Source organism: Hippocampus zosterae, chromosome 17 (genome assembly GCF_025434085.1).
Source record: "Hippocampus zosterae strain Florida chromosome 17, ASM2543408v3, whole genome shotgun sequence".
NCBI lineage: Eukaryota > Metazoa > Chordata > Actinopteri > Syngnathiformes > Syngnathidae > Hippocampus > Hippocampus zosterae.
In genome coordinates this window covers 10,265,326-10,293,228 of record NC_067467.1, presented here as the reverse complement: position 1 = coordinate 10,293,228, position 27,903 = coordinate 10,265,326, and the positions used below count along the sequence as shown (strand labels likewise).

At 46.0% G+C, this 27,903-nt stretch overlaps 1 protein-coding gene and 1 long non-coding RNA gene across 4 annotated transcripts in view; one reads left to right on the top strand and one right to left on the bottom strand.

Moving 5' to 3' along the window:
* Nucleotides 1-27,903, bottom strand: part of LOC127589522 (uncharacterized) — a 134,340-nt gene that overhangs the window by 38,003 nt on the left and 68,434 nt on the right. The window lies entirely within an intron of this gene.
* shank1 (SH3 and multiple ankyrin repeat domains 1) overlaps nt 1-27,903 on the top strand; it is a 50,504-nt gene that overhangs the window by 17,871 nt on the left and 4,730 nt on the right. For 2 of the 3 annotated variants that reach the window (XM_052048682.1, XM_052048683.1), the window contains 23 exons: nt 2,799-3,002; nt 3,125-3,196; nt 3,289-3,397; nt 4,891-5,045; nt 6,609-6,776; nt 7,083-7,199; nt 7,273-7,350; nt 7,435-7,501; nt 8,734-8,903; nt 9,026-9,150; nt 9,669-9,832; nt 10,044-10,157; nt 10,532-10,607; nt 19,212-19,294; nt 19,361-19,485; nt 20,188-20,323; nt 20,403-20,483; nt 21,150-21,158; nt 21,375-21,401; nt 21,474-21,530; nt 21,700-21,815; nt 22,717-22,831; nt 23,868-27,279. In XM_052048682.1, the coding sequence (XP_051904642.1) occupies nt 2,799-3,002; nt 3,125-3,196; nt 3,289-3,397; nt 4,891-5,045; nt 6,609-6,776; nt 7,083-7,199; nt 7,273-7,350; nt 7,435-7,501; nt 8,734-8,903; nt 9,026-9,150; nt 9,669-9,832; nt 10,044-10,157; nt 10,532-10,607; nt 19,212-19,294; nt 19,361-19,485; nt 20,188-20,323; nt 20,403-20,483; nt 21,150-21,158; nt 21,375-21,401; nt 21,474-21,530; nt 21,700-21,815; nt 22,717-22,831; nt 23,868-27,279 (5,780 nt within the window). The remainder of the gene's footprint in view (nt 1-2,798; nt 3,003-3,124; nt 3,197-3,288; nt 3,398-4,890; nt 5,046-6,608; nt 6,777-7,082; nt 7,200-7,272; nt 7,351-7,434; nt 7,502-8,733; nt 8,904-9,025; nt 9,151-9,668; nt 9,833-10,043; nt 10,158-10,531; nt 10,608-19,211; nt 19,295-19,360; nt 19,486-20,187; nt 20,324-20,402; nt 20,484-21,149; nt 21,159-21,374; nt 21,402-21,473; nt 21,531-21,699; nt 21,816-22,716; nt 22,832-23,867; nt 27,280-27,903) is intronic. The other variant, XM_052048681.1, reaches the window with a different exon arrangement.

The following is a 27,903-nucleotide window of genomic DNA, read 5'->3' as shown; positions in this document are numbered from 1 at the left end:
GAGTTATGTATTCATGCAGCCTACCCCCAAAATAAATGAATAAATAAATAAAATAATCCCGTCTTAAAGTGCAGTCGTACTTTTTCGCTCTCGTCCGCCCACCACGTCTGTCCTCGCTATTCATCGTCTTCATCTGCCTATGTCCAACTTATTCTCTCCCGACGTCTCACCCTCCCTGTGCAGCCCAAGTGTTTCAGGGGACGGCAAGGCTTTAATGACCTCTGCGTGGGGGGAAAAAATACCCGAACGCACGCATGCACACACAAAAAACACACAAAAAACGTAGTTGTCGGCATGTAAGTCAGGCTTTCGTCTTCAGAATCATTCCTTCCATGCGTCCAATTTATGATGATCTATTTCTATCTATTCATTCTCCTCTTCCCACCATTTATTTTTCAGTATCATTTCAAGTAGTGGCGCATGTCTACGAAATCATGGTCAGTAGGAGAGATGGGATATGCCGTGGCGTGACTGTAAACTAGGGGGCGCTGCACTGAATCAAAAGCTTCTCCAAATATGAAGAAGAACACTGTTTTTTGGGGGCAACCAAAATGGTAGAATCGGAGGAGTCATTTTTGAAAAGAAAGCAAGAAAAGCAGTTTTTCTTCTTTGTGAGTTCGGCGAGACATAACGACAAGCAGCATATCTTGCGCTGCCTCTTCCTAAGCGGGCCATCATGTAGCTACAAACAGGAAATCTACATAATAAATCCGGATTTCTTTGCTCTTCTCTCATCTTTGAGAGTTCAGAGAGCAGCATAAGCAGCACAATCACCGTCTTGCTTTTGTTCTCTATTAGCAGCTATGAACAGAAAACCAACAAAACCAGTTCTGGATTTTTGTGTCAATCTCATCATTTCTGGTTTTTCTGAGTCCAAAAAGCAGCATATCATGAACTGTCTCGCTCTAGTTCGTTTTTGACTGCTCACCATGTAGCTACCGACAAACACGTAATAACATAACTCGTGATTTTTGGCACGACGTCATCTATTTTCTTTCAGAGTTCAACAAGCACAAAAGCTAACAATGTTTTTTATGACAATACCTTTTTTTTTGGTTGTCTTTCTCGAAAGCAGCATATCATGCATTGCCTTGATCTATTTTGTCATTTCACTGCCCTTGATGTGGCTACAAAGCAGCAAAATCAATCCAGATTTATGGGACAATAAGCAGCATTGTCTTGTTTTAGTTCTTTATTGGCCAGCTGTCATGTGGCTAACTTGGCGAAACGATATGACCCCCTCATGTACTTCAACACCGAAAAGCAGCAGGCAAATACGGATTTTGATGTCATTATCTTTTTTTCTTCACCGCATAGCTACCTGCAGCATATCATGTACATTATTCTTGCTTTTGTATTTTATTTACGACCTGTCTGTTTCTAAGGTCATCAACACAAAGAGCGCGTCAGTGCGGGGGAATTATTTTTCGAACGAATGTTTACATAACCTATCTCCGATCGGGCGTCCTTGATGAGGAGGCGGAGGACGACGACGAGAAACTTCGCCCAGCGTTCTTGCGATAGGCCTTAATTGGCGTAACTGTTGGAGCCATCTAATTCCTGGAGGAGCCGCCACTCGATAGGCCGGATGAAACGTCTTCTGCGGCTTAAGAATCGCTATTGTCAGCGTTTTTATTTCCCAGAGATGTCAACTGAGGAGCACAATTTGTAGATGTGTTTGTGTGTTAGTTGAGTGCCTGAAACTGAGCTCAACTAATCATCACCATTTTCTCACTGAATCTTTTGCCCTCTATTCTAAACCCCACTCCCCTGTAGACACACATACACACACACACACACACACACACACATACACAGAAAGTACCCCATCTCTACGGGAAGTCTCTATGGCAACAAGCAGCTTGCTCGGCTAATGAACCGGTTGCCCTGGTAACCGTGCTGGCTGTGCGAGACGGTGAATAAAACCGAGGTTGAATGAATGTAATGCATACACAAATCACAATGTGTTTGTGTGTGTGTGTGTGTGTGTGTGTGTCAGAGAGACGGTGAACTATCTTGTGTAGAGTCAAGACATGACAGTGCAGCGTCGCCGTGACAATTGTCCTTCACGCTTTTTTGTGTTGTGACTTCTTCACTTTGCTGACGGCGCCTCTTTCTGTGTGTGTGTGTGTGTGTGTGTGTGTGTGTGTGTTTGTGTGTGTGTGTGCGGCGCACTGAACAGCCATTCAATTTCTATGCACCTTCTTCATTTGTTCTGACCTATTTTGTGCTGCTGTTGGCTCCCCCTCCTGGATGGAAGCTGCACTGCTTGTCTTGGAAATGTGATTATCTGAATTTGGTGGCAGCAATCATGGACGATGCCTATTCCTTATGTAAAGGCCTATGTATGTGTAATATATTTGGGGAGTTGGTGTAAAATATTTGCAAAAGTTTCAGAAGTTAGAAAATGTTTTTTTCTAATATGATAAAAATAAGAAAAGTAACAGACCAAGCCCAGCAATTTTTTCTTTTTTTTACGTGAAAAAAGTAAATAAAAAATATTTTTTAAATGCCACCGTCAGAGGTTTTCGTGAAAATGTTTTCTAAAACTACTTGATTTAGATCTAAATTTGAAAATGTGTCAATTAAAAAAATATGTAGAAAATAAGTATTAGAGATTAAAATCAAGTCAACCAAAGGCTTTTTCGGCCAAATTATTTTTCAAGGTTTTTGTCCGTTTGATCAATAAATATAAAATGTATAATCAAGAAAATGTCTACAAAAAGAAATATCAACAAAGGATATTTTATCTTGAGTGTTGTTTTGAAATCCTGTTTTAAATGTATCCTCTCCCCCAGAAATGTTTGCGCTTCAACCCGGACGCCACCGTGTGGAAGGCCAAGCAGCAGGTGCTGTGCTCGCTCACCGAGTCCCTGCGAGACGTTCTCAACTACGGCCTCTTCCAGCCTGCCACCGACGGCCACGACGCCAAATTCCTGGAGGAGGAGCGGCTGCTCAAGGAGTACCCGCAGTCCTTTGAGAAAGGGGTGCCCTATTTGGAGGTACGCGTACATACTCGGCACAACATATCATGCGCCGCCTTGCGTGCACTCCCATCATTCGTGTGTGTTTTGACCTAAAGGACAAAAAGTGTGTAAGAAGCCTTCCCTTGCTTGACTTTTAGTTCCGATACAAGACGCGAGTGTACAAGCAAACCAACTTGGATGAGAAGCAACTGGCCAAACTGCACACCAAGGTGAGCAACCTCGACAACTCGGAAAAACTGCAACACCTCAGTGTTAGGGGGCGCCACTGCAAGCTTACCGTTGTGTGTCTCTCCACATGCAGGCCAGTCTGAAGAAATTTATGGATTACATTCAAACCAATGGTGTGGACAAGATGAGTAAATTCTTGGACAAAGGCCTCGATCCCAACTACCAGGATGCCGACACAGGAGGTAAGCTTGACCCCCCGCCCCCCCCCCAAAAAAAACAAAAAAAACCCCGACACCATAGGTGTGTTTTAATGTGCTCGATGGACGTTTGGGGAATAAAAATAGATCACTGTTTGGAGCAGGGGTGTCAAACTCATTTTTGTTGCGGGCCAAATTATAATTACCGTTTTCCTTGGAGGGCCGTTATGACTGTAAAAACATAAAGAAGTCAGAAAAAACGCTTCACTGAACAATTGTTAAATTAGTGTAATGGGGGGTTTGGTCACAAGAAAATGCTGACAATACAGTCATACCTCGATTTTCGACCATAATCCGTTCCCGAAGGCTGTTCGACAACCGAAACCACGCTCTTTTAAAAAAAAAAAAGAAAAAAAATATCTTTCTTGAACACGTCTGCTCACAATGCAATGCAACACGAGGAAGTGTCACTTGCTCGTCTACCCGAGAAAGCGTCACTTCCTCGTGTAAGGAAGGCGAGAGGAGTCAAGTGGCACATTCAATTGCGATCAGTTTGGTCGAGAACCGATTTTCAGTCGTAATCCGAAGCATAAAAAAACTCTATTTTTTGGGTCAAAAACCAATTTGGTCAAGGACAGAGACGTTCGAAAACCGAGGTTTGACTGTATGTCTCTTATTTATTACGTATGAGAATTTGACATTTTGGTACACATTTTAGCAAGCGTCATGGAAGTTGTCATCTTTGGTTTCCTTTCGTAGGCCATTTAAAATGATGTGGGGGGCCACATCTGGCCTCCGGGCCTTGAATTTGACAACTGTGGTTTAGATTGACATCAGCTCTTCATATCTGCAACTGAATTGCAATCGAGGCTTTTTTTCACACACTCTGAAAAAATCCAGCGAGTTATTGAAAAAAAACCCCTCAACTTTGAAAATGTCATTTTATAGCTAAGCGGTGCCTAACTTGATTGCGTATCTTATGACGACGACTTCTTAATTCTTACTACATTAGAACGCCATGTCATTGGAGACGCGCCGATTGAGCGAATGCAACGGCGTTCAAATGAATAGCGATCCACTTTGTCGAGATTGTAATGTGAGCAAGGCCCTCCTCGGACTGCGCGTCCACACTTTGTTCTTGGCGCCTGCTGCTCGCTGCTGTCTGCGCTGCTGTGTGGAGGCTCGCTTCACAGTCGGTGTGTCACCGAGCGAGCGGGTGGCAACACGCTGAAATCGCATCCCGTCCACAGCCACTCACGCACACCCACGACAGTCAGACAGAAACACACACACTCGCACGCTGTTTACACTAACACTTGTTTTGTGTGTGTGTGTGTGTGTGTGCGTGTGTAAGTGCATGTGCGTGCACGCATTTGTGCATTTGTGTGTGACAATGTGCATTTTTTGGGTGTATATTTGTGTTGGTTTTCGATTTATGGGAATTTGTGTTTGCTTGTGTGTTTTTGTATTTGAGTTCTCCTGTGTGGGTTTTCACATGTTGGTGTTGATGTGTGTGCATTGCGTGTGCGTGTTTGCAGAGACGCCGCTGTCGCTGGCGGTTCAGTGCGAGCCGGGCGGCGGTGAGCCCATCCGGGTGTTGGTGGAGGGAGGCGCCCACATCGACTTCCGTTCCAAAGATGGCCTCACGCCACTCCACAAGGCTGTCCGAGGCCACCGCCATATTGCCCTCTTGGTACAAACAACAACACACCAAATTCCACAAATTGTTTTGATTTTGTGGCGGCCCGGTAGTCCAGTGTATAGCACGTCGACTTCACAGTGCAGAGGTACCGGGTTTGATTCCAGCTCCGGCCTTCCTCTGTGGAGTTTGCATGTTCTCCCCGGGTCTGCGTGGGTTTTCTTCGGGTGCTCCGGTTTCCTCCCACATTCCAAAAACATGCATGGCAGGTTAATGGAACACTCAAAATTGTCCCTAGGTGTGAGTGCGGGCGTGCATGGTTGTTTGTCTCCGTGTGCCCTGCGATTGGCTGGCAACCAATTCGGGGTGTGCCCCACCTACTGCCCGAAGACAGCTGGGATAGGCTCCAGCACCCCCCGCGACCCTAATGAGGGTGAAGCGGTTCGGACGTTGAATGAATGTGATTTTTCATTTCATCCTCAAGAGAGCCTTTTTTTTAAAATACCAAACTCACCCACATTGTCACCCACCCACACATACACACACAAACAACAATGTCGCTTATTGTATTCCAGCAACTTTCAGATCTGCTATTGTGAATCATTATACCAAATGAGAAGAAAAATCACACTGGTAAACAGCAAATCGGAATCGGAGATGCCTTCATGTGTCCCTTAAAATATTTTTATGCAGATTTTGTAAAAATGTCTTTGTTGCTTATCTATTTATTTATTTATCAATTATTGGCATCAGATTTTGGTTTTGAAGGTTGACATACAAAAGCTTATAGCGGAATATGGATTGTACTATGCGTGGTCATTCAGAGCTGACCTCCCCTCTCCCCCAACAATTAGACCTGTTGCTCTACCTAGCTTTAAGTCATTCACATTACTAAACATCTTACATAATTGTTACAATATTATTATGAAAACCTGCTAGACAAAAAACAAGGGCTGATCCTGAACGGGCAGGGGTAATTTTGGAGAACTTTAACTACATCTCTGATTTAAAAAAAATATATATACGTTAGCCAGCGTTGAACAGTTTGGGTTTTTTTTTCAAAATGACAAATTACATATATATTACAAATAGAGTAAAATGAAAATGAATTATATTCAAGCAGTTGATCACGATAAAATAGTATTTCTATAATGTTTTTGCATTAATATAAAGAATCGGCGAATAACATAAGTCATTTAAATAAATTTAAATGTACAAAAAAAAATCATTATATTAACATCGAATTTATATCGCACTCTGAATGTCCTTAAAACTAATTTAAATTTTAAAAATTGACTTCAAGGGCAGCCTGGTGTTCCATTGGTTAGCACGTCGACCTCACAGTGCAGGTTCGATTCCAGCTCCGGCCTCCCTGTGCGAAGTTTGCATGTTCTCCCCGGCGCCTGCGTGGGTTTTCTTCGGGTACTCGGGTTTCCTCCCACATTCCAAAAACATGCACGGCAGGCTGATTAAACACTCAAAATTGTCCCTAAGTGACGGCTGGGATAGGCTCCAGCACCACCCACAACCCTTGTGAGGATAAGATCGGAAAATGGATGGACTTGATAAATTGTAATTATATTAATTAATTGATTACTTAATTTGCTGTTGGCACAGGTCCTGCTGTCTCTGGGCGCCTCCCCGGACTACAAGGACCGTCGGGGTCTCACGCCACTGTACCACACCGTGCTGACAGGGGGTGACACCTCGTGCTGTGAAACGCTGCTCTACCACCACGCCAAGCTGGGCATCAGGGACGAGAACGGCTGGGACGAAACGCACCAGGTCCGCTCGTCTGCGTCTCACTTCATCTTGGTCTTCATCTTCTGTGTGTGTGTGTGTGTGTGTGTGTGTGTGTGTGTGTGTGTGTGTGTGTGTGTGTGTGTGCGCATGTGCGAGTTCACCATGTCGCCATCCATCCGCCAGGAAAGTCAACACCTGGTGGGCGAAATTCAGGTAGTTTCATCGTCATCCTGGAAAGAAAGAATGAAGCTGTTATCGTTGTACAAATGGTACTGCGTGTGCATGCGAAAGTGTGTAAATGCCTGCGTGTCTGTGTGTCTCTGCGCACGGGTGTGTTTTGCCCCTCAGGCGTGTCAGAACGGCAACTCTCAACACTTGGAGCACCTCCTCTTCTACGGGGCCGACTCCACCTCCCAGAATGCATCTGGAAACACTGCCTTGCACATATGTGCTTTATATAACAAGGTACGTTTTGCATCATATTTAGTCAGTTCACTTTCGCCGAGTGTCCCGACCACAACAACTTCAAATGAATTAGGAAAGCTCTGCACGAATTCTGCTCTACCGAGGAGCCAACAAAGAGACAAAGAACAACAGCGGACAAACACCCTTTCAGGTAATGATCGACGGAGTATGAGTCTTTTGTTGGTTTTAAAAAAAGTACCAAGTCAAATAAATGATTGCGATGTCATTCACTCAGGTGGCCGTCATGTCGGGTCATTTCGAGCTGGGGGAGATCATCAAAAACCACCGGGATGCAGATGTAGGTCAGTATTTTGGTTGCTTCCTTGACATGTTACGCTACTTAAAAAAAAAAAATCTTTTCATGTCAATCCTTTTTACAAACAAAGAGAACCTCTTGAGTGGCAACCAATTCAGACGATTCTGACTGATCTTCCAAGGCTCACACATTACGTTTTAGGACTACATCAACACAGAAATAACCAAATCAAAGATCCCTCTTCCTTCATCACACATTTATTCATAATCAGCAGTAAAAAAATGGTTGGCTTCATGCTCAAACTCACCTGTTTTGAACAAAAAAGTGTGAAAAGATTATTATTTATTATTACACTATTTTATGTGCATTCTTGACTTTGATGCTCATAATTTTTGCTTGAGTGATGCTGCAAACATCTGAATCGTCCTTTTCTTTAATAAAATAATGAAAATTGTGATTTTGATTGCAAAATAATGCATTTGCAAAGGAAAATCACCACTGTCACAATTAAACATTTGACGATCCTTAAAACTATTAGCACGCTATGTAGTAATAGTAGTAGTAGTAGTAGTATTTAGTTGTGTGTGTGTGTGCGCGCATGCGCGTGCGTGTGCCATGAACTTGAGTGGGGTGTATGTACTAACATTACATCATCGCTTCTAAAACTAAATACTTTTCATCATCTCTTCTCTCTGTGATGCGTGAGGTCCTCCAAAGAGATCCAATGCCGCCATCTGCTGGCCGTAGTGAATGCTTTATTTTATTTTTTTAACTTTCCCAGCTTAATGATCAAAACACAGTTGGCCATGACTTTTCTCCACCTATTCCTATTAAAAAGAAATAAAATAAATAAATACAACACAATACAGGTAACAGCAATTACGACAATGGTGTTCCTCATTAGGAATCTCATTGATGCTGCTTAAAGAGTTGAAAATGGAAAGCCAGATGAGGTTTTGCTAGATAGAAACATTAAGGCCCTAACCCCTTAATGCCTAACTACCTGATCTTAAACCTAATTCTGATCTTAATCTCACTGTTTAACCCTCGAACCTGAGCCCTACCTCCTAACTGCCATAACCCCCTAACGCTCTAATCCTAACGTAACTCTAACTCCCTAATTTCTCAACACCCTATCCTAACACTACCTTAACCCGAACCATCTAACCTTCCTTTCCCTACTCCCCTAAATGTAACTCTCCGAACACCTTACCCAATAATCATTACCGCCTAACGCTACCTGCCTTAACCCCTAATCCCCTAACCCTCACCTGCCAGTTCCCTTTGTGGAGTCTCCAAAGTACGCCCCCCAAAGGCGCGAGAGCACGCACACCCTGACGTTGCCTCATCCACACCCGTTCCTGCGTGCCAACAGTGACAGCAGCATGAATTTACCCGACTGGATGGCCATGCCCAACTCGCTGAGCACCAACATCGTCTCTGTGCAGGTACCCCACCGGATAAACCTTTTGGACTTTGGGACTTTTATACCTTTTGGTCCCTCCAAATTCTCGAATGGGCCTCAAATTCAAGATATTTAAAATGATTCATTGACATTTTCCCTTGTTAGGGATTCAAACACACAGGAACCATACGCAGCTCCAGCAGCCCACGAGGGGCCAGGACGCGTTCCCCTTCCCGAGGCAGGATGGGGGACAAGGAGGACCGAAGCCGGCAGCAGAGTCGCAAACAAGGGTGAGGGGAGAAGGAGTATTGATTTCATTTGAATTGCCTCCTTGAAAGTCCAACCCGTTTTCTTTGGAAATGGTACTTTTCCTCTATTGGAGGGGTGTCAAACTCATTTTTGTCGTGGGCCACATTTTAGTTACCGTTTCCGTGGAGGGCCGTTATGACTGAAACCGAAGAGTAAACAACAAGGGTTTGTTCAACTATTGTTTACATTCCTGTAGTGAGGGGGTTGGTTACAATAAAATGCCTGTAATATGTCTATTTATTATTTATTATATGCAAATTTTAAATTTTGGTAGAAATTTTAGCAAGCATCATGGAAGTTGACATGGTTGATTTGCTTTCGCGGGCCACATAAAATAATGTGACGGGCCAGATCTGGCCCCGGGCCTCGAGTTTGACACCTGTGCTCTATTAGATCCCCGAAACTATAAAGCTTGGATAAACCAAGAATGGAGTTAGCCCACTCTAGTTCTCAGTGTCTCATTTTGCATTGTGTGTGTTTGAAATGTCCGCACTCCCAGGCCCACTGCCGCCCCTGCTACCGCAAGCACAGCCAGCACACAGACCGCAGGCCAGCGTCGACGCTTGTACAGCGCCGTGCCGGGACGCGTCTTTGTGGCCACGCGAGCGCATTCGGCCCAGGGAGAGCGGGAAATCAGCTTCAGCAAGGGCGACAGGGTCAAAGGTGCGTACCGAGGATCCGGCCGTCTACGCTCAGCCAACAGATAGCGGCTTCATGTTGGTATTTAAAAAAACATTTCGAAAGTGAACATGCTAATTGTTTGTTGCCGCACTATGTTGTTGAGCTCCAGGGACCATTTCAGCGAGTTACAAGATTCAAATCTGAATGATCCTTCTTGGGTGGATGACATGCCAGTTTTGTGTGTGGTCGATAGTGTTGAGCGTGGGTGAAGGCGGCTACTGGGAGGGAACAGTCCGCGGTCGTACCGGCTGGTTCCCCTCTGACTGTGTGGAGGAAGTCTTGCTTCGAAGTCAAGAAGCCAGATCAGGTCAGTTTTATTTTCTATCTTTATTGTTTCGTTTTGGTGGGGTTGGGGGTCTAACATTTTTTTATTCAGTTTGAATAACTTAATAACTATCATTTTACATTGAAAGTCAAGAAGCCTGATCAGGTCAGTCTTGTTTATATCAGAATCATCTTTATTGGCCAAGTATATAGAACACACAAGAAATTTGTCTCTTTATATTAAAAAAATACATTAAAAAAAGAGAGAGAGAGAGAGAGAGCGAGAGTAATTTATAAAATTCGGCAAACCATGAGTATGCAATGATCGATCGTCTATGTATTATTGGTATTAACAGAAATGATGTTCGATTGTATATGCATAATTGCTATTAACGTAAATTACGATTCTGATTCCAGAGAGCCGTGGGGAGCGTGCTAAGCGTTTGTTCCGTCATTACACAGTGGGATCCTACGACAGCTTCGATGCTCCCAGGTAAGAGAACGTCTTCACGCCGCTGCCGCCAGTTCCGCCGAAGTGCTTTGTCCTGCTAGTAGTCGAGCGTACGTTTATGTGTTTGGGCACGCACTACATTCTGAGTCACTCTTGCTTCTGTTGTTGCTGTGACTCTGACTGCGAAATGTTGTCACTGTGGGGTCCGGGATGCCATTTCCCTGAAGGAGGTAGCAGCTGTTTGAGGGTTAGTGTCATGGCAGCTGTTCACTTCATTTCGGGTTGACTCGTACGTCTGCCAGTGCGCAATCATTTCTAAATGGAGCACTTCAATTGCTGCTTGATTGTAAATTTCCCCGGTGTGGGACGAATAAAGGATATCTTTATATCTTTTTACCCCTAAAATAATCCGTTAGCCGCTAACTGATGCTAAAGTCCTGCTGTGTTTGTGTTTTTTATTTTTTAGTCTGGTACTGACTAGGTGGCAGAAGTAAAATGCTGATCTATCTGCCTTGGCTTCTTGTGGTTTTGCGGCTGCTACCTTAAAATGCTTTTCGTCATGGTGGATAATTCAAGCAGCGGCGTTTAGTCGGCCACGGCACACGGGTCAAATCCCCCTCCGACGCGCCTGTCATCCGTGACCGTCGCAGCATCCCTCCATTGTTTTTTAATTTCGCCGAGGACCCCCCCGATGCACTTTTTAATTGTCCAGCCATCAGCCGCTCTCTTTCCCCTGTGGTGTCTCCATCTGGAGGCCACATGCTGAAGGCCAACAAAGGGGATACTTTGTTTTTTTTGTTTTTTTTCAATGCAAATGTACCACAAAGTCCACTTTAAGCATCTTGAATCTAAAGTGTCCTCCAAAATTTCAAAAATTTATATTATAAATAGTCAGCAGTGATGTTCCTGCTATCACATTTTCAGCCAGTTGGGGCAAGCAGCTTTGCACCGGAAGGGAAGGTGTTTATTTATTTATTTTTGTATTAAAATAGTACTTCTCTCGACTACATGGAGAGTACAGCATGTACTGCCTTGAAATACAAGTGACCAGATTTAGGAGTTTTAACCCTTGCATACACTCTGTAACCTGATAACATGATAAGATGTAGTAAGCGCTGTCCCTGAAAGGGTTGAATACAATCTTCTTCTTTGACTTGTAAAGATATAGTAAATAAAAATATAAAGCAAAAATAAATGCATAAATAAGGGTGTTTTTTTTTTTTTTTTTAATGGCCAAATGTTAGAATCTGCTTGAGCCATGTCGAGCCCTATTAAATATGTCTCACAGTTAATATTTACCCCGTGAGCTGCAAATGAGCAATTTGGACTGCATTGTTGTCGACCGTTCCCCGAGGGAAACTCTCCCCCGCCCGCCAAGCAAATGTCGTAAAGCGGCCCGAGTGGAGCGCTGATGTCTTTTCGGGTGTCCTCGTCTGACCTGCCGCTGGCCCTCCAATGATCTCATGCGGAGGAGATGAACAGACCACATGTGTTCATGCGTATAACAGCTCGCCCCTCATCGCCAACTCCGCCAAAGGTAATCAGCGGAGTGGAGAAAATTGTGCATTCCGTGTATTGTTGTTTTTTTTCAAAAGGTGAACTTATGCTGCGTTGAGGAAAACTGGGAATTTGCAGCCTTCCATGACAATCTTGAATCACTTTACGCGGGCACCCACCAAACAGCCGGTGGCCATTAGGGTTCGGCTTGGTAGAGCTCGAGGATGATCAGGACGGACCGCTTCGTGAGGGTGGGCCGAGGTGGGGAGGCAGCCATCTGGCAAGCCGGGCACGCGTCCAATGCGCCCCGCAGACCGCTGGGCGGGTATCTTGCGAGCGCAGCGCTTTGGGCCTTACATGGTCGTTAAGGAAGTTAGCTTGGCCAATTTTTGTCTTGAGCTACGAGCAAAAATGTTTCCTCAGTGGTAATGGCGGGAAGGGGTGGGCACATTGGAGTATCAGACCCGCATGTGTCCTATTTTAACCCTTTCAGGGACAGCAGTTACTACAAAATATATTTTGGGAGAATCGCTGCATCGCGATATTGTGTTGTGCAAACGTATCAGAACGCCAGACAATCAAACTACCAGTCCATTCATGACACAACAGGAACTAAAAAGATGTGTTTGTTTGGTTTGTGAGTTGTTGTCTACTCGGAGGGAAAAAAAAACCTGTCTGGTTGCACAAAGCCCCGATATTGGATCCGTATCCCAATTTATCTCGGATGCAGGATCCCTTCCAAATTAGCCTTCAAAGATTTTCGTTGCCGTGCTGAGAGGGGCAAAGAAATGCATGCAGATGGAGCTTTGATATGACTTCATAGTCTAATTGTCGTACCGCAGAGTCCTTGACGCTTGGATGGAAAGTGGCCAAACGCGCGCGCGCGTGCACACACACACACAAACACACACACAAGCGCGCAGGGACATGCACATTCAGAGGAGTAAAAATCCATTTTATTTTTTCAAGAAAAAATAAAGCATTATGAGGGAAAGGGTTCAATCTTACCAGTGAATAATCATAAAAATAATAATGTATTTTTACACCACAAAAAGTGTAACGATACTCTTTATAAATCCCTAAATGGGGAAATAATATGTGGGTGACTTTTTTTTCTTCGATAAATAAGACACAATATTACAAAATACAGTATTGTACTTGTAAACAACTGGGATAGGCTCCAGCACGCCCACGAGCCTCGTGAGGATAAAGCGTTTTAGATAATGCATGGATGAATGGATGTTGTTTCGCAGCTAAATGTCATAAAATGATGAGATTCTGCCCCCCAAAATGTGTATTATATTTGGAAAAATAACAAATATCTTTCAAGGTGAATGCGTAGTAATCTTTTGAAAATCGTCTTTTAAAAATGTTGTAGAAAAAAAGTTCAGAGGCCAGGGGTGAGTCTACACTTTTATGGAAATAAAGTAATCCATCCATGCATTTTCCAATCTTCACAAGGGTCACAGGCGTACTCGAGGCTATCCCAGTCGTCTTTGGGCAGTAGGCGGGGCACACCCTGAACTGGTCGCCAGCCAATCCCAGAGCACACATTTACGAACAACAACCAGTCACACTTACAATCACACCGAAGGACCATTTAGAGTGTTACATTAACCTGCGATGCATGTTTTTGGAATGTGGGAGGAAACCCGAGTACCCCGAGAAAACCCATCAAACTCCACACAGGAATCAAACTCTGCACCTCTGCATTGTGAGGCGCCCGTGTTAAACAGTCGATCACCATGCCGCTGGAAATAAAGTCACATTTAAAAAAAAAGTGATTTAGGGAGAAAATGATCTTACAAGAAACGCTGAAGTGTAATATTACAAAAATAAAATTGATCAAAGAAAAATATAAAATTATATTACGAAATGTTAATTATTTGCTGATTTTGTCTTCTTCCCAGAAAGTAGTATTATTTCAGAAAACAGTGGTACCTTTCGAAAGGAAGTAAGTAGATTTGAGTTGTACCCTTTTGAAATTTACCCTTTTTTGGGGGTCAAAGGTCATATTTTTACCAGGAAAAAGTCAAATTAAAATTGTTAAGCCTTTTTAACCCTTCCATTCTCCAATAATGAGAAACTGTAACCCGATAACCCGATAAGCTGTCCACTGTAGTAACCGCTGTCCCCTGAAAGGTTCAAACTCGTAATATTACAAAAATACTGTATTTATTTTTTTCAAGGTAAAAGACGTGTCTGTTATCACAAGGAAACAAACAAACTGATTTTATTGTCCCAGATGGTGGTTTGAAATTATAGCAAAATTGTCATACTGCAGAGTCCTTGACGCCTGACTGGAAGCTGGCCAAATACACACACACATGCGTGCGCGCGCACACACACACACACACACACACACACACACTTCGATACACATTCATTCGAAAGGACTGCCGGCGGGAGCTGCGATGGTTTGCGAGTGCGAGAGATGAGGAGACTGAAAGCAGGGAGGCAGGAAGGAGGAAGGGAAGGATGGATGAAGGCGGTCGTGGGGGGGAGAGGAGGCAGTACGGAGTGGGTGCGCGCCGCGATGAGGGACCGCTCGCTAGCCGGCCACTCGGACTGAGATGATGATGATGATGATGTGAGTTTCTACCGCCTCTTCCTCTTCTTGCTGTCGGTCCCGTTCATGTTATGTTTGTGGGGTGACGTGACAAAATAGTGGAGGGAGGAGGGGTGACAATTTTGGGATGGGATATTTTAGTTGATCATGTATTGTAAGATAACAAAACAGTACATCATAATATCAATATTTTGTCCTACTGCTGACTGTATAGAGGTGAGATTGCAATATTTTCTTGTCAGTATCGATAGTGATATTTCCTTTATGATATTGTCAGTCAGAAAACTGACACCATATCACAATTGATTTTATCCTCCTCCTTGTTTTCGGCGAAGTGTGTTATCAGCAATCAGCCACACTTTTGACATTTGAAGCGCAATGAAAGTAATATCAGTCACAGTATCCATATGTATCTTGACTTTGTACACGAAGCCACGAGCCAATATCTCAAAATATCCATATTTTGTCCCACCCCTAAACATGTACAATCGCATGTATAATCTCGGGAATAACCCGTGATACAATGTAATTGTGATATTTTCTGAGCCACATCAATCTTTTCTTTGCTGATATCATCATACCAAACTGAACAATTACAGTGACTTTTGTTGTCCCTGTTCCTGTTTTTGGTGACGTACGCAGTCAGCAATCAACTCCAATGTTGACATTCAGTGTGTGTCTGTTAAGCATTAAAATCCAACGGAAGTGTGATATCTGCAACAATATCGATAATGCAGCCAGTAGGCTGACCTCACGGTCTTAGGAGCCAACCATGTCTCTGCGTTTGCATGTCGTATTACATCATCACAACAGTCCTTGATGACTGACAGCTGTCAAGCCGCTCGGACTGTACGGTGTGCGTTTTTTTAAGTTTTTTTTTTTTATGAATGGGACTTCATGATAGTGAATTGATTTTGAATGCATGTGCGTGTGCGTGTGTTATCATGAAAGCCCCGCCCCTTTCCTTGCAGAAAGCCAGTCACCTGTCTCCAAAGCATCTCCCTCCTTCCTTACGCCACCTCCCTCCATCCCTGTCGCATCCAACGCAGCTCCCACTCGCCTGCTGTCTTTTTAAGCATGAAGGGGCTGGGGGAGTGCGGCCCTCTCCCACTCCCGTCCTCCTCCTCCTCCTCTTCTTCCTCCTTTCCTCCTCCTCCTCGCCGTTTGCCTCTTGCCGCTCTTGAGAAGGAGAAGGAGAGGGAGGGGAGGAAATGGCGGCGGGGGCATGCGGCGAGGAGGATCTCTCCCGCTCCCTCTCCCTCTCCTCCTCCTGGCCGATGCTGGGCCCGCTGAATCGGAGCATCTGGTTCATTTACAGGTACCCGTCCAACCTTTTCAAAAAAATTACACCCGCTTCCTCCACTCCATCGTTTCGTCGCCGTGGTAGCCGGCGGCGGGAGTCGTATGCCTTGGCGTCATGGCTGGCAGAATCGATTGGAGCGACTTGACAGATGTTGCGGCGCCTGGATTTGTTTTGATTGTATGTGTGTGTGTGCATGTGAGGCACGTGTGCCAGCGTTTGACTGAACGAACATGTGTGTAAGCAGTGTACACGCGCGTTCCGGCAGTGTCACGCCTCTGTGGATGGATAGCATGTTGTGTGCGTCGATCGGTGCATGTGAGTCTCCGACTATGCAGTCAAAAGCATTCCGTTGCCGTTTCCTGTTTGTCCTGATTTCCGATGGGTTTTGCCCGCGATCTCATTGATCACGTTTCCTACGATTGAATGTAAAAGTCACACATTAGCATTGTCCAAATGTCCTGCGAGTACAAAAATGACTTGGAACTATTGTTAGAAGTCATACTTTTACATTCATTTCATTGACTCGGTATGACTGATAATTGCCGCCTTGCGCAATAGAAATTACCAGAGCTGCTGGAAATTAGCTACAAAGTCCAAAAAGTTGTCGTAAAGCTTGTCTCACGTGAAAGTGAAAAAGAAACTAATACAAGCCAAACAATCCATACCGTGCAGGTCTACTTATTGCTGATTAGTGCTACCTAGAATAGGTGAAAAAAAACTGAACCCCAACTGTGTGGAATGTTTCTCATACTTGCTATGAATTAGAACCCATAAGAGAAATAACAAATGGAAAAAAAAGGCTTCGAAAAGCCCGCATGCCCGACATATCCTGGCCACGTCCACAGTTGTAAGCATCGGGCTGTAGCATGCTGCGCTTGCTTTTGCATAGAGATAAGTTGAATAATTGACGACAACGTTTCTGGAAACGTCCCCGGACTCCGGCATGGTTGGAAGAAGCAGACTTGGGCACGGAACGCTTGCTCTTAGACGTGGTTGAGAAGTATCGATACAAACGTTGCAAGAGAGCCGAGGAAAACCGGCGCACTCGGCAATCCGTAGCATGCTCGGGGACACTTTACAACTTTGGTTTCAGTGTTCTGTGCCGTGATGGTGCTCAAGCAGGCGTGCAAGTAAGCCTGGCTTGGGGAATCGGATGGAATCGAGAGCGTGGATAACCGAGCCAAAGCCTGCTAAGATACAGTCCCATCTGGGGTGCGTGTACCTGTAAAACTCATTCAGTACCAGCCAATTCTAGACCAAGTCTGAAAAGACGTTTAAAAACGTCTTTGGGAGTGAATGAGTTAAATATCAGAAGCTGCGTCCCGGCATGGAAAACAAAGAAAAACACTTGTACCAAAGTATTTGACCCCAAGTTATTATTTATTTATTTTGTTTAGGGTATCACCCCTGGAAGAGGCATTATACCCTCGAAGCCGCAAGCATTTACTTGATTTAACATCACTTCTCCTCCTGTTTGTTGATTGTCTGAGCTGAGCTTGCGGCACCACAACACTGCTTTGATTCTTCTGTTGTGTGCGTGTATGAATGTGTGTGTGAGAGAGAGAGAGAGAAAAAGTGTCAAGAGTCTCAAAAAGGCTTGCGGAGCACAATGGGGGAATTCTTCTTAAACTGAACTACTCAGCTATTGGTGGCTGTACGCTAGCTTTATCCGCAGCTGTGTCACTTGTGCCGCTTTATCTTTATCTCTACAACTTTGGAAGGAGGCGGCCCGGTAGTCCAGTAGTTAGCACGTCGACTTCACAGTGCAGAGGTACCGGGTTCAATTCCAGCTCCACCCTCCCTGTGTGGACTTTGCATGTTCTCTCTGGGCCCGCGTGGGTTTTCTCCGGGTACTCCGGTTTCCTCCCACATTCCAAAAACACGGTAGGCTGATTGATCACTCTAAATTGTCCCTGGGTGTGAGTGAGGACGTGCATGGTTGTTCGTCTCTGTGTGCCCTGCGATTGGCTGCCCACCAATTCGGTGTGACCCCCGCCTACTGCCCGAGGACAGCTGGGATCGGCTCCAGCACCCCCGCGACCCTAGTGAGGATCAAGCGGTTCGGAAGATGAATGACTGAATGAATGAACTTTGGAAGGATTAAATATGTTGTTGTTTTTTTAACCTGTGCAACGTTTGGAAGATTTTCGGTAATTTTATTCATCCCTGCACAGCTTCTGGAAGATTTGTGATAGTATTAACTTGCACAATTTATCGGGTACTTACGGTAGTTTTTTACATTTTTTTGTAACCTATACAACCTTTCAGAGATTTACAGTTGTCTTCTGTTATTTCCTCCACAACTTTGGAGGATTTTTTTAAAAATAAATACCGTGCGACTTTTGCGAATCCTATTTTAACCCCCATAACCGACTACCTTACTGCATAACTACCGACTGCGGTCAGGCTGCTGAATAAAAATAACAACAATAATAATAATAATAATAATTAAATAATTATTAAAATAATTAATAATTAAATGATGTGAAAAACAATTGTAAATAGCACTGCGATTTATCCATTTTGTATTTATATTGGACTTAAATGAACAGTGTTTGTTTGTTTTTTCTTTTTTATTTCTTCTTCTTTCTACCTACATTCTTGCTGCTGGAGGCTGTAAATTTCCCCAGTGTGGGACAAATAAAGGATATCTTATCTTATCTTATAACATTTCAGAGATTCAGTGTCTCACGTAAATCAGCACAACTGATGGAGGATTCTGGTTGTCTTATTTGAACCCGTGCAACTTTTATAGGTGTCTTATTTTTAAATTGCTGTACTGCCTTTTTGACTTTTGATGGTTTTTACAGTAGCTCTGTATCACCTCAAGATGAGTTTAACCTATTTCCTTTGTTTCCGGATGTCGTATGTATTCAAAGTTATCGCTGGTGTTTATTAATAACTCCTCCTTTGAGGTGTTTTTATTTTTTATTTTTTAACTCAGAGACCCGAATTAAAACCCATAGAAAATAAGCCTTGTGAAACTCAGCCAGGCTGATAAAACAAAGCTAAGCCTTCAAAGATGTTCGACATCAATGCAAACATTTCTCTCCCTGGTTACTCATGATTTAGTGTTTTTTTTTGGTCACATAAAAAGTCTGATTTTGTGCACAATGGGTGTGCGTGCTCTAAGATGACAGTACAATCAAAGCGTCTCATCAGATGCTTTGACAACAGCCCCCCCACGCCTTTTTACCATCTTACAGTACTGTTGTGCAGTGTGTAAGGTAGCGATACCGTTTGAAGTCTCATTTTGGCCTTCTGTGTTCCCAACCAGCGACTACATCATCAAGGAGAAGACGGTGCTTCTGCAGAAGAAAGACAGCGAGGGCTTCGGATTTGTGCTACGAGGTGCCAAAGGTGAGGAAGAAGACCTCCGCACAACGCAAACGACAAGGACCGTGTTCATTTCTCGCCATTTTGCAGCTCAGACCCCCATCGAGGAGTTCACCCCGACTCCCGCCTTCCCCGCTCTGCAATACCTGGAGTCGGTGGACGAGGGCGGCGTGGCCTGGCGGGCCGGTCTCAGAATGGGCGACTTCCTCATCGAGGTAACCTGCACATATTCGATTCAGATCAAAAACTGAACATGAGACCAAATGTTCAGAGGTCCACCTTTTATTTCATGGCATTTACATCCAGAGTCCATTTAAAAATCGAGCAAATTTATGTGGGATTGCTGATAAAGTGATGACGCGACTCGTAAAAACAAAGATGATGCCACAAGTAGTAGCAATGTGCTTCTGTGTTTAATTCGGCATGATATAATAAGATCAAATCAACTTAAATGATTGTCGGATGACTTCAAAACCTGCAAATGTGCCTTTTAAAAATCGCATCCCATCCCCCTTGTCTCAACAATAGGTTAAGTGGAGGTCAGGGTTCAAATGAATGGCAATGCATGACCTCCTTCGGGGATATAGTACATGGGAAAAAAAAAGCACAGCTTCTCAGTAAGCCACAGTAATAGTGGTCGTTCCTTGCAGAGGATAAAGACTATATTACTGTGAGCATTGCTGTCTTATCGGTTTTCACTGTTTAAATATGTGAGTTGCCTTTGGGGTAGTCAATGGCGTTTTGTATTATTTGTTAGCTTAAAACTAAATGGATTATCCGAAGGCAATATTCTTTGGTTCGTGAAGCAACTTGAAAAACGGTTTAAAAAAAAAATCACAATGGCTCTCAAAAAACTCCAAAGTCGGTAGCCGCACTGATAAGTGGCGAGCAGGAAAAAGAATCTAAACGTCTTCCAGGTTAACGGTCAGAACGTGGTGAAGGTGGGTCACCGCCAGGTGGTCAACATGATCCGGCAGGGCGGCAACAGTCTGATGGTCAAGGTTGTCATGGTGACCCGCAACCCAGACATGGAGGAGGGCGCCCGCAAGAAAAGTAAGCCTTCAAGAAAGGGTGATTTAGATGCAATCCTCACGAGTGACCTCTTGTGGCCATCGTTGTGCTTGCGTTGTAGTCCCGCAGCAAAGCAAGAGGCTGAGCGCACCCGCCATCGCCCTGCGGTCCAAGTCCATGACATCGGAGCTGGAGGAGATGGGTGAGTCAACGCTTTCAGATTTCTTTAAAGGGCGTACTTTTCAAGTAACGCTGCTTTTACTTTGTTACATTAACACTTTCATACACCAATGATGATAACATGATGAGCTATCCACTGTAGTAACCGCTGTCCCTGAATGGGTTAAGCCACATTCTGTGAAGAAAATAGGACTTCTGCTTATAGCAGCGCAGGAAAAGTGACAGAATGATTGATCAATTTGAGTGAATCAAACTCAAACTGTGGAATATTTAAAAAGTCGATTTCATTACATTTATTCATGAAATCTGCACAAGCCTGATTGGGTGGCCCGACACAGTCACGTATTGACATCGGGCCATCACGCCACTGTTCATGTTAAACTCTGTTACTTTTTCTTTTTTTTTTTTATGATGATGTAATGTTTGTCATAATTTGTAACATTATAGAGCAACAGTGATGAGATTTGTTTACTTTTTAGGAAGGGTTTTTTTTTTGTGATAAATATCCAAATATGATTTTATAAAATTTATGGCGAGCAAATTTACAATTGAGGATTTTTTTCCCCTTCGGTCCTGTAGGTGGCAGTAATGCTTATTGCAAACCAGGTTCCAACCATTGAATTAATGCAGACTGATGATTTCTTCTGTGTTTTTGTCTCCTCGTGGTGCCATCGGAATGTTTCAACAGTGGAAAGAGGTGCAAGTTTTTATTTTATTTATTGCGTTATTTTAATGTCCTTAATGTGTAACCGGTGCTTGTAAAAAAGTGTCTTGGGATAATTTGAGTTGTCACATGCAAGACAGTATTTGCACCCAAGTGCATGTCCCGCTCCGGGGAACGTTATTAGTATTCCGCATAACTATGCTGTCATGCTCCCGCCAAAGACGAGTGTCCTTTTTGTCCTCCTCGCAGCTGCCGCCCCGTGGAAAAAAAAGTCAGGTAATCTACCGCCCACTCTTACGGTGTTTTCATCCCGATCGTGTGTGTGGTCACTCTTTCTCCTGCTTTCAGAACTGGAATCCTCCCAAGTGGCTGAGAAGAAGAGGACAGTCTATCAGATGGCTCTGAGTAAGACCACGTCGACGCCAGCATGGTCACCCCGCCTTCCGCGTCCCGTCTTTTTTCCCCCCGTTTATTCCATTTTGCGTGGCTGCCGTCCCCTTTTTTTCCTGTTTCATTGTCATGTGCGTTCCCTCCTCTTCCGTCCTTTCTTTCCTACCCTCGCTCTTGCTCTCAGATAAACTAGATGAAATTCTTGCAGCGGCTCAGCAGACAATCAGCACGAATGAGGCGTCGGGGCTGCGGGCGCAGGGCCCCAGACGGGACAGGGGACGGACTTTCTATAGCAACGAGGTGTGTGACTATGCGTGGGTGTGTCCTATGTACAAAGTGGACATTCTAAATAAATACTTTCTCAGTTTTTGTCCTTCCCTACGGTCGAGTTGCTCTCTATTCTTGATTTTTTACTTTCATCTTATCCTCCCTGAAATCTGCTTTTCTGTCTTTTGCTGCAATCTTTTTTGACTTCTTCACTTCCTGTCCTTCTTCCCTCAGACTTCTCACTCTGCTTTTTTTTACTTTCTTCCTGACCTCCTTCCATGCAGTTAAAATGTTTTGTCTTTGTCCTCTGCTCTCCTCCAGCTTTCGTGGTCATACTTTCTACTTTACTTTTTTCCCTCGCCTCTGCTTCCCGCCTTTGTACCCCATTCCTTCCCTCCTTATTTCCTTTGTTGCTTGCTTCCTTCTGTCCTTCCTTCAACACCTCCTTCTTTCCTTCCTCCCATATTACACCTGCATTTCTCCCTTCTTTTTTCCTTCCTTCCTACCTTTTTTTTTACATTTTATCCTACCTTTCGTACCCGTTCCCCTTCCCTCAGACCCACTTCTCTTATTCCTAATCTTCCTTCCTTTTCGCTTTCCCTCCACCTCAAACCTGCTTTCTCTTTTTTCCTTCTTGACCAAGTTCATGCTGTCTAACCTTCCCTCAAACCAAAGCTTTTCATTTTACATCCTTCCTTCTCTTAAAACTACTTTTCTGCCTTCCCATCTTCCTTCCTAACCTTCCTTCCTTCTTTCTTTCCTTCTTTGCAACCAGTCAAATACTGCTCTACAAACCACATTCTTTGTTCTTGACATAATCAGTCATTCATCCAGGTACCTGTAAAAACACAAGTCATTTTAGAAACTTACTTGTGACCCAGTGTCTATAAGGTATACGCCAGTTTTTGCAAGAAATCAATGTCTGCTCTTTCAGCCAAACTACGCGGACCAGGCAGTGTCAGCGTCTGGCCTGGTTCTGGCCTACGAGCGGGGCCACTACGCCACGCCTCACGCCGCCCCGCACGGTATGCTGCGGCAAAAATCCATCGGTGAGGTGGTTTGTTTCTCCTACCCGTCCGTCTGTCCGCCCTTGAGTGCATCCGCCTGTCTGTCTGTTCTCTGGACCCACTGGGGTGGGGTCTGCCTTGTGCTGGTCTCTGTGTGTCTGTGGCGCTTCCCTGTCTACGTGGAAGGCCACTGTTGTGTTTCTCTCATGTGCTTATGCTGTCAACATAGTAATTCTAATAATTATGGCGTACGCTTGACTGTTGTCGTTGAGTCGCCGGGTGCAATTTATTCTTGCATACTTGTGTGTATGCATTTGTGTCATAGAATTAGTAACATTACAATTCACACCAGTGTTTTTAAGTAGTGGTTTTGACTGTTAAGGTATAAAAACTGCTGTTGGAATCACAAACACTCAGGCTTACCTTTAATAATGAACCATGTTGATCTGCGTTGCCTCACGCGTCTTTTTTTGGGGGGGGGGGGACATTCTTTTACACAAGTGGAAAACAACTTGACCACAAAGACAAAAAAATAATTAATTAAAATTAGTTGCCCAGAGAAAACTGTAGCTTGACTTGGCAGACTTGCGACTACGTTGAATGTACTGTAACTTAACGTGTATGCAGTATTTTTCTTCCCCAATAAAGCCTTCTCTTTCTACGCATCACAAAAAAGGCCAAAGAAAAACTTTACTGCACTGAGTTAATCCTTTCACAATACCGTCACAATGTGCCAAAATGATTTTTCGGAACTTTTTGAGCAAACTCCAAATGATCAGACAGGAGGAGCAACTATTTCCATGATGTTTTTTCTATTCCCACCAGTGAGCGCCGGAGGAGTCACAAGGTGTCACTCTTAGTCTTTTCTCACTTGACTGCTTCTATATTGTAACATGACAATGTACAGTAACACAAACTGACGTGTAAAGTAAGTAGCCGAAGACTTGAGGACAGACTTGGCGGTGGGTAGACGGGCAGGTAGGCAAAGACAAACATCCTCCGTTTTCCTGTGCCTGATGTAGCTGCTTTCGGAAGTCAAATTCAACTTCTCTGATTTCTTCCTCCTTTGTGATTCCAGGGGTGCCCGAGGAAGAGAGGCAGTTCCTGCATCCTCCGGCTATGAAGTTTGCCCGCAGTCTATCAGTGCCTGGCCCGGATGACATCCCTCCACCCCCTACCACAGCTCCACCAGACCCTCCCTTTTCATCTGCACCGCCCCTCGGTTGGCGAGCAAAGACGTCCCAACAGCCTCCCGTCTCTGTGTCGCAGTCCTCGGTCGTTCCCTCATATTACCAGCCCTACTCCCAGGCGGTGCACTTAACCCAAGTGGGCCGGGAGAGGGCGGGCGGCTCAGCAGTGGACCATTCACCTTTCTATTCCCACGTGGGCGCCCATACTGTCCAAAGTAGGACAGCTGCGCGTAAGGTTGCCTATACCGGAGAGCCTATCGGTGGGGCTGGGGCGGTCAAAGCAGCTGGTCTTCGGAGGGGCTACAGCAGCACCGTACCCCCGTCCAGCATCGCGACCGTCATGCCGCAGCAACAACAGACAGGTCAACCCCAACGGGTAGAGCGCAGCGTAACTGGAGCAGGGGGTCCTAAAGGTGTTGCCCGGAGAGGCAAGGGTCCCCTGGTGAAACAATCCAAGGTGGAGGACCTGCGAGCAGCCCATGGCACGCAAGGGGGCAAAGTGGAGAAGAGCTCCATCCCCATCCCCACCATCATCGTCAAGGCCCCGTCCACCAGCAGCAGTGGCCGTAGCAGCCAGGGCAGTAGCGTGGAGGCCGATACCCCCGCCCCTGGGGAGGCGGAAGAATCCAAAACTCCCCACGGTCCTCCTCCTCGTACGCCTGCTCCTCAGCCCCCTGCGCCACCCTCCGTCCCCGCACCGCCGCCCCCGTCTCTGCCTTCCATGCGAGCCCAGGACGGGTTGGACTTCACCAGCCAGTTCGGGGCGGCCGTCGTGGGTGCGGCTCGCCGGGACCGCGAACGCTTTCATGAAGCCCGCAGGAAGAGTGCCTCCTTGTTTATGTCCGCAGATGAGGACATGGGTTTTGGTAGTGATGGTGTGGGAGGACTAACGCGGGCTCACCTGTCGCAGCAGCAGCTCAACACGCAAGCTGAAAGTTCGAACTCCAAGCTTCGGCCTTCAAAATCCATCGACGAGGGCATGTTCTCCGGAGACACCTTCATCCACCACACCCGCAGCATGCCTCCAGCCTTTGGACTACCAGAGTACTCCTCGCCCACCCTGGACTATCAGCCCAAGTCTGTTCCTGCTGACTTGTACACCGCTGCAAGCAGACAGCCCACCCCCTCTTCTACTTTCATTCACCCCCTGACAGGAAAAGCTCTGGATCCCACGTCGCCACTCGGGCTCGCCCTGGCAGCCAGAGAGCGTGCCCTACGAGATGACAGTCGGTTGAGGAGGGGCCCAGAGCGCCCCTTCATGCGGCAGATGTCCAGTGTTGTCTTCCCTTCATCTACGATCACCTCGCAGCCGGTGTCGTCCTCTGCCCAGTCCTCCAGCTCCTACTTGGTTACTTCCTCTTCTCTGGCCGCCACCACTCCTTCCGTTGGACGGCCACCCTCACCAAGAATCCTCAGAGGGGGGGTGTGGGCTGAGGAGGGCGCAGGCGGCGGCGAAAGAGAACGAGAAGGTGGCGGCGCTCGCGAGGGACTCAGAGTTCGCTTCTCGGAGGACAAAACGGTCCACACGCACCCTTACCAATCCCAGCCGTATCAACCCGGCTTCAAGGAACGAGAGAGGTCAGCGGACCGGGGGAGGGAGGCCTCTCGGGAACAAGAGCGGGAGAAAGAGCATGAAGCCTACGTGAAGAGAGCTGAACAGTCCGCTAATGAGCAGGCATCCCAGCAGCCTCGGCGGCCTTCGTTCCTCAGGATGGAGAGTCAAACCGACGCTTACATCTTGTCCCGCACCACTAACTCCACCCTACCAACCAGTTCTCAACAGACGACCAACGTTCCTGGGAACACCGGGTCTGGCATGATGGTTCTTCCACCGCCCGCCCCTTCGGTGGACGCGGACGACGAATTTGTCTACGCAGACCCCCTCCCACCGCCATTAGAGTTTGCCAACAGCTTCGACAGGGGATACTCACAACGCCGGCTTCTCCCCAACCTAACCCAACAGAAGATACTGCCTCCCCCACCACCTCCACCACCGCCGCCTCCACCTCCGCCCCCGCCCGTCCAAAAAGAACTGTTTGGAAGCACGTTTCCCACCCACACGCCCCTACCTTCGCCCCAGGCGGGTGACTCCACCGCCTCCAGCCTCACGTCTTACGACAGCGAGGTAGCTAACCTGACTCAATCTGCTCACTCCCCCTCACAGACTTCGCCCAACCCACGTCCTCCTCACTCGCCTTCTATCTTGCAGCCCACGTCAACAAGCGGACCCCCACCTCCACCCTCGGTGTCGCCACCCCCGCCTCCGGGCGCCTATCACAGGCCCTTGTCCGTGTCCCATCCACACCACCTGTACAATAGCACCCATGCTCCTGGGCGCTCCTCACCCACTCCCCCGCTCACTGTAACTCCACCCCCTGCCTACCGGGGCCCCGCGGCCCTTTCCTCCACGGCTGTCACCTCCGCCCCTGTGCGGGCCACAGGCTCATTTGCCATGACCACAAGCTGTGCCGCCACAACCACCGCTGCTGCCAACACAACAAGCACCTCCACACAGCTCTACCATGAGCGAACGCACGCCACATACACTGCCCATATCCAGGGCACCCACCACAGGACGGGGGAGCGCCACCGTCCACCCCCCACGGCTAAGAAGGGAGAATCCCAGGAGACGGTGGTGGACTCGGGCATAGAAGAGCTGGACAGCCGCAGTAGTAGCGATCACCACTTAGACAGCATCTTGGCAAATGTTCGGGCTGATAGGTTGTACCGAGGGGAGAGGCGGGGCAACCGGTTAGCGGGTGGAGCAGCAGAATCGGCGGAACGTGGGGATTTTCTTGAGTCGTACATGAGCTACACCGACGGGCAAACTTTCGAGATGCAGAATGCCACGGCAGCAGCATCAACCTACCCGAAAAGCAGCCGGTTCAGGGAGGCAAGTCGAGGGGGCGAGCTCCACCGACAGACAAGCACTGCCCCTGCGTCCTTCCACTCTCACAGGCGAAGGGATGACCATGAACAGGAAGAGGAGGGGGCAGAGGAGGGTGCCACGACGGAAGACGAAAGCGGCCATGACGGATACGGGATCAGGGACATGCAAAATTTTGGACGTCCTAGCTCACCTTATTTTGAGCGCCCGCGCACTCCTGAAATGAAGCCTCTCTGGGGTGAAGGACAATTGGGCGGTGACACCGGAGGGCAGTTTGGGGCACTTTTAGAAGGGAAGAAGATTTACCCTCCTGCTTCGAGTATGAAGCCAAACATGATCAATGACCTGAGCGGCAAACTGCAGCAAAGAACCAAGGACAACTGGAGCAGCCAGAGACCACTGAGCAGACACAGGTACACGGGTCTTTTTGTCGGTTCGTGACCTTCAGATCAGAGGTGGGGGACTCAATTCACATGACTTGACCTCAAGTCTGTCGAAGGACAGTTTCAGGACTTTGAACATGTTTGTATGAAATTATGGAAGACTCAGCTTTAACTTAGTAGTCACCAGGCTTGACTTGACTTGGACTTGCTCTTCCTGACGAATCTTTCCTGTTTACATTTGGAGGAATTGCATTTTGTTCCATTTTGTTTGTTTTTGAAAGAACAGTTAGTACGGCCGCCCCGTGGAACATGTATTATGGGAGAGAGTTCCAAAGATTGTTTTTGATAAAATTCTGGAAACGTATAGCATCATGCAAGGTTTCCAACTCAAAGGTAAGACACAGAACAATGCGATTTAACTTCATCTGTCAATATAAAAGCAACAAAGCCAGGTAAGCTACAGTATGTTAACTTCACACTTGGGTTCATTAATCGCTTGTCAATCATGAACTAAGTTTCATGTTGGTTCTCTGTTGAATTGTGAGGAAAAAGTAATAGTTGAGATGGAGAAATACTCCAATCTGTGATTGGAAATGAGTTTAGCTAATTTATCCAAGTACCAATGTAGGTCCGGGTACATTTGTAAGTACGAAG